Here is a 7,001-nt window from a genome sequence, read left to right as displayed (position 1 = left end):
TGACGTGTGGAGCTTGACCTGTGCTGAGGGCAAAAAAGATGCATCGATGCACGCTGGAAATCACGCCAAACGAAGTAGCCAACTAGTGAGAGCGCTTGACTTTCGGACAGTCTATTCTGACGTAACAACCGGAAAATGCACACTGCCCAGCGTGCACGCTTGACTTCTGGACACAGCCAATGACTTGATAACCTGAACCAAGTCATGTGACCTAGATACTGATAACAGACAAGACTCTTGATAACCGATAACTTGATTTGAAAAAAATATATATTGTGGCCCCATACAGGATGTTAAAAAGTATGTATCTCGTGGTGCACATCGCCTGTTTAAGGGGATGATTTAAAATATAGAATTCATGAATGTTGCGTTTGCCAAAGAGAAAGTAATCATCTCCTATATGGCTATCCAAAGCCATGAAATGTGTCAATAATATGCTACATTACAGTAAATAGGCTGCACATGTACAGGAAAGGTGTTTAGTCCGAGATAGTCCATCAATTAAACTATTCAACTTTCTAATGCACCGCCAATTTACTGCTGCGCGATGCTATGCCGCCTGAAACACTTGCGTAGGCGAGTTCAGACTAGACATGAGATTTGAGCGTATCCACGATATTCCGCAGCCAACAATGGGGGTCGCCATGACACCGAAACGGTTTTCTATTTCCGGCGAAGCTGCATTGTATCTGTTTTAACGTGACGGTTTACGGTGCTTAACATATCATAATGCATATAAAAGTAAACTTTTCTATTTCATGTCGGTTATATATGATGTAGTATATACATGCTGAGGGCAGAATTGTCAACATTTCGAAAGAAATCTAAGTTGAGGCATAATCTAGTTAGCTACAGAGAATGCACATGTTAACAGAATGAATGGAAGTTGAAAACAGTATCGTAACCATCGCAACGATACATATTTCCGGGTTAAGGAATAAGGTGGATAGCACCGATCACGTTCACATTGATAAATGCCATACTTTGCGTGGAAACAAGCGTATGCCTGTTTTACGCCTGTTTTTGGTCGTACGCACGTTTCATAAATGAGGGCCACTATGTTTTGTTAATTATCCTCTTATGGCTTTCATGCATGTTGTGTTATTTGTCAATAATCCATCAAGGCTCAAACATGTTGCTTGTTAGCTTGCAAATGCTAGGCTATATACAGAGGGATTTGCTGAGAGGTACCCGCCCGAATCATGCCATCCCAGTCTCGCTGCAAGTGCTGACTTGCATCAGCTTTCTTGCCACTGGCTGACCGGACTGGGATAGCCAACCTTCAGCCGAATTTTGCCAGACGTGTTAGGAGGTGTAATTGCTTTATCAACACACTACTTACACGGTGGGTGAACAGGCAAATAAAAACGCAGCAAAGTCTAATTTCCCAAATGTGATCCATGCTATTGACTGCCATCATATTGCTATAAGAGCACCGAGTGAAAATAAATGTGCCTTTGTTAGCAGGAAGCATTTTCATTCCCTCAATGTTCGAGTTATATGTGACACGGACATGTTGCTCTTGTTGTCGCCCGGTGGCCTGATTCATTTTGAGACATACTGTAGCAGCGGTGGGCGCAGACTGGATGCTGGAGCTGTGCACCCTTTACTAATTCAAGTTATGTTGTAGGTGACAGTTAGGCTGGGTGAACCCTGTCTGAACTTCCGGGGAATTTGAATTTCGCCCGGCAGCTCAGGCTGGATACCTGCAGATATATCTTCTCTGTTTCACTGCCAGAATCTTTGGCTCCAATCAGAAATGGCCATACTCTAGTCCTGGCACGCTATTGGCCGGTGACGTGAAGATAACGAAACTTAAGCAGCAACGAAACGAAAGCTGCAGCCGCTGTCGCTTCTGTTGCTTCTGTTTTGGAAGATGTTAAAGGCAAGTTGTCTTTGAAAACAGAACAAAAACTTGCCCTGGAACAGTTCATACAGCAGAAGGACGCGTTTGTGATTCTCCCGACCGGCTTTGGTACAGTAGGCTAAAAGTTTAATTTACTAACTAGCCCCGCTCGTGGCATTTGCGTACGGAGTCATTTGAACGATGCCCACTGATAACGCCTCTTTTGCAGTAGAATCAAAGCGCAGCCTCCCCAGACTAATGTTCAATTTTAAAAGATTGAGCTTAGTATGGTGAAAACCAGACTAGGTGACAGTGGGTATCCGCTGAAATGGTGGCTGTTCACGCCATTTATGAACCCACAAACAGTAAATGAAGTTGCGTTTTTTGTCTTTCCCGCTGTTTTCGGCATGTTGTCCACAGACATCAATATTCATTAAGGGCGTTTCTGTGAATATTTATAGGCAATTATGGGTGTGTCTTGAGGTACGCAAATTTAGAGTAGAGCTTGATTTATAAAGGGAAATTGGCGTGGAATGTGCGTGCACACGGTTTTATAAATCAGAATATTTCTGTGTGCACGCACTTTCTGAGTTCTGTGCACATGCCATCTTCTGGCCTACATCCTGCGCAAAGTTTTATAAATGAGGCCCCAGGGACGGACATTCCTGGTTCCAGAGAGTAGAAGTCCTGCCATATATTCCATATTCTTTCTACCAGTGCATTTAACACAGGTGATATCACTAGTTAGGATGAGATGGTTCATTAATGGTAGTACTTGGCAGGACTTTTACTTTCTGAACCCGGGATGTCCGCCTCTGCTAAAGACATGCTTGTGGACATAAAAAATTCCAAATTCCATGACAGGATGTTACTTATCAAAACAATACACGTTGAGGGAAACTGAAGAGCTCTCTAGACACTCAAATCGATCTGGAGACTTAGGGTGTTTCTCAAAGTCAAGGATTGGTCCTTCCAAGCCACTTTTTCAAGGACGTTACGTCATCAAATCTTGTCAAGCACTGTTCCAAAGTAAAGGATGCTTTAAAATTCTACCAAGTACTGAGTCCTTCGTTCTGATAATTTTGGAGGATGCATCGATGGATCCTCGGCATGAAGAAATAACCCACAATCCTTTGAGTATGGATGATTAGAAATGATCTGACGGTGTGATTAAAAAAAAGAGGGAGAAGGAGATGGAAAGTAGATGCAAAGAAGCAGTGTGTGTTAATGTAGGCTAAATACGATTTCTCAAGTGTTTTGTTAATATCATCATATATTTGCTCAGACATTTATATCAAGTTATTGTGCATTTTCATCCTAAATGCATATGTCAATGTGTATGAATAAGTTATGATAGACTTGTTATTAATTTATCTCTGAACTTCGCCCAATGCAAACTTTGTAGAAGTTTAACAAGGTTACCATTACCGTTGCCAATTACCGGTATAACTTTCCATTGACACTATACATAATTATAAACCACGGATTGTGATATGTGAAGACCAAGTCGAATGTGAAAATAATATTGTAGGCTACTCAAAAAAGTTTATTTAGAGGAAAGTGCAGCTGCACAGTTGTCGGAACTCCTGTAAAAACAGCACAATTTCCACGGTTCAAATAAAGCGCGCAACCGGAACCGTGCACTTCCACACTCGCTAGGCTGTTCCATTGCATGTGATCTTGACGGCTGGGGAGGGTACTGGGAAGTTGTGTAGCCTTATCTCTCTAGCACCCGACTCGCAAGAAAGCATTCTATCAAGGATGCACTCTTGATTTTGAGAAACACCGTTAGACTTAGCATCCATGTCATTATTAAAAGGTGAAAGGGCAGGGTCAATTATCTCACGCAATTTTGAGAAGTGGCTAAACAATGCATTACACAGAGCGCTGCTTTTGCAGGGCAAAGAATCGTCACAGTAAGACCATTCTAAATAAGACAAAAGGCAATCACTGCCAAACAGAACTAAAACTGTAATATATATATATAATAAAATGTAACTATAGAATTTGGAATGGTCTACATTTACTTTTTCATCTTGTAAAGCACTTTGGTCAACCGGAGGTTGTTTTAAACTGTGCTATACAAATAAACTATTCTTATTTATCTCATCCACTGTTGAAAGAAATGATTACCTAACAAGATGCTGGAGAAATCCAATTTTGGCATAAATATAAACACTGCACATACTGTAATGCTGGTGGAGCACTTGTAACTGGTTCTAGACCATAACATTGATGTTTTGGTGTAAGCTATATGTTTTTTCCATCATTTCAATTTAATGTGTTTCACCATGACATCATGTTTCTGGAGTTGGCAGTCCTTGTTAAAGGACACAAACTAAATTTCAGTAAATACAGTTTCAGTACCAATTTAGTAGAGGGTCGATGTAAAAGGCTGGGGCATGCCATCTCATTATTTATCTTTGGGGCAAACCACTGTTAACCATTTGTAACCGAAGGGTTGCCATTTCAATTTGCGCCCAGTATAGGAACAATTGAGCACTGCTCTCCCATACCCACATCCACGGCTGAAGTGCCCATGAGCAAGGCACCTTACCCCTATAACTGCTCCCTGAGCACCGCTGTATGAAGGCAGCTAACTGCTCCTTGTTAGTGTGTGCTTCACCTCACTGTGTGTTCATGGTGTGCTGTGTCTGTTCACTAATTCACGGATGGGATAAATGCAGAGACCAAATTCCTTGTATATGCAAGTATACTTGAGAAGCCTGATTTACATGATTTACATTTTTAGATTCATGTGTCTGATCATTGTTATGTGAACTGTATGAGAGTGTTGATGATGAACAATGCAGCTATGATCCATTTTTGGGTAATTTCGTTTGGGCTTAAAACAACATAAATTAGTGCAGTTTTGAGAAATACTGGAATAAATAGCAATATAGCACTGCGTCTTTGCTGTGCCAAAGTAAATTGCACTTTTCAGCCATTAACAAGATTCAACAAAAACATTTCATGTCTATGCTAGTGTGGAGAAAGCCTGTGCAAGTTGATTACTGAAAGCAGCACAGGTTACTGTCAATGAACACAAAAGGAGAATGTAGTAATCAACTTGCACCAACATTCTCCTCATAAGAACACAGCCACTGGAATAATAGTAAACTTGTGCACTGATTACCCTGTCTTTACTTATTAAGGCAAAAATGCCTAATTTTGTCTGCAGGGACTCTCCTAGGTAACATTAGCCAGGTTTCCATCCAAGGCGTTTTGGCGAGAAAGTATTTTAGCGCTTTTTTTTACCGATATAGCTGATGGCAACGCTAATTATCGATAGAATTTTGCAAATGTCGACAGAATATTTTTCCGTTTAACTTTAGCGCATTAACACCATATCGATTCTTCAAATGTCGCAAAAAATAGATTTTTGTCGAGAAAAAAGCCTTTATCGCACATTCATGTATCCCATGATGCATTATCATCACGTTGAAATAACACAAATATCGCGAGCGGTTTGCATGGACAGATGAGGAGACCCCCGGTATTTCCTCAATTTAATTGAGGAAAATGATATCACAGCTATTTTTGATGGAAAACGGCAAAGGAATGCTACAACATTTGTGAAGCTGAAATTACTGTTAGCTGGCAAATTTAAAAAACTGTCTGACTAATCTCTCCATTTTTGATTGTTTGTGGAAGGGGGTGGAAGGGGGTGTCACGTGGAAAGTAAAAGGTAGCCAATTTGCGACATACCCAAAATTCTGTATGGAAACGGCTCAAAGGCAGATTTTTTTGGCGATACACCAAGACTTATGCGACAGTTCGTTTTAGGGGTGTGTGACGTCATCACGCACAGCATTTTATCGACAGAAAGCCAGTTGGATGGAAATAGGCTGGAGACAGCAAATATCGCACAATTTTTTTCACGCATATTCTGTTTGTCGATAACAAAACGTCGCAAAAACCGGATGGAAACTTGTTTATTGACAAGCAATGATTTTTTGAGCATATTCCGTCTTACTCAACATTTCCGCGATTGACAGTTTTGATCCCAAATCAAAATTTAGATTCATCATCATCTACAAATAGACCCTTGGTTGAAGAATACTGATCTTTTCCTTTAAGCACAGTGTCATGGTTTATCCTGTCATGATCAGTCATGATCCTTCTTGGTCCTCCTCATGTGTAAGCAGCCACTTATTCACTACAAGAGAAAAAGAAAAACAAAAGGTCATTGCACATGTGGATACCATCTAGCCTGGAAGCCAGACCAAATGTAAATCCGCTCACAAAATTTGAGGTCGGAAAATCAACCTGAACTTGTTCCATTGAGAAGCTTCTATGAAACCTTGAGAACTGTGTGGACCAATCAATATATTTATATGATGATGGATAGATGAGCAACCATAGATATGTGAGCACAGCGCCTAGTCATTCAGGTCACCGTAGCACGCTTTGGTTGATTTTGTTTACAACAAAATGGCTGTCGCTGAAGAAGCTAGATGTATAGATGTCGTAATCACGTCTGTTGTACAATACATTGATAACTTCAATAACGTATGGTTATCAGCATGACCATCTTACACCAGCTGTATACCACACTACAGGCTGGTCACACCAACATGGCCAGCTTCCTCAGGTTGTCACGCCAGCATGTCCACCTGGTGGCCTAACCAGCTACACCAGTAAAGACCAGCTAAACCAGCTGTGTTTTTCAGCAGGGAAGCTTGGCATTGTTGGTGTAAGATGGTCATGCTGGTTTGCTAGAATGACCAACATAAGCTGGCATGGCCAGTAAAAGAGATATCTTTAATTCATGGCTATGGTTATTTGGCTATGGCTATGGCTATGGCTATGGCTATGGCTATGGTTATTTAGCAGACGCCTTTGTCCAAAGCGACATACAAATAAATAACAATACAAATTAAATTAACAGTGAACAATTACAAACTAGGGAGAATAGTAATATTATCAGTAAAACAATAATTTTAAGCACTAACCTAATGAGAAATAAAACAGTGAAATGAGAATAGCAATCAAATAAGTCACTCAGTTAATTATATATAATAATAATAACTAAAGCATGGTATGGCTAAATTTAAGGACAATAGCAAAATAAATTTAAAATTCTATCAATAGACAAATTATAACAAAACAATACTATTATACAAACCATAACACATCACAAACTCAAAGGACT

General features: G+C 40.2%; 1 protein-coding gene across 1 annotated transcript in view; it reads right to left on the bottom strand.

Moving 5' to 3' along the window:
• Positions 1-5,765: 5,765 nt before the first annotated feature.
• Positions 5,766-7,001, bottom strand: part of ca10a (carbonic anhydrase Xa) — a 158,749-nt gene continuing 157,513 nt past the window's right edge. The window contains exon 9 of the mRNA XM_062526053.1: positions 5,766-6,005. Within this exon, the coding sequence (XP_062382037.1) occupies positions 5,959-6,005 (47 nt within the window). The 3' untranslated portion in view covers positions 5,766-5,958. The remainder of the gene's footprint in view (positions 6,006-7,001) is intronic.

The sequence above is a fragment of the Sardina pilchardus genome, chromosome 22 (genome assembly GCF_963854185.1).
Source record: "Sardina pilchardus chromosome 22, fSarPil1.1, whole genome shotgun sequence".
In the NCBI taxonomy this organism is placed as follows: Eukaryota; Metazoa; Chordata; class Actinopteri; order Clupeiformes; family Clupeidae; genus Sardina; species Sardina pilchardus.
The sequence above is the reverse complement of the archived record's forward strand: the minus strand, read 5'-3'. Positions and strand labels throughout refer to the sequence as shown.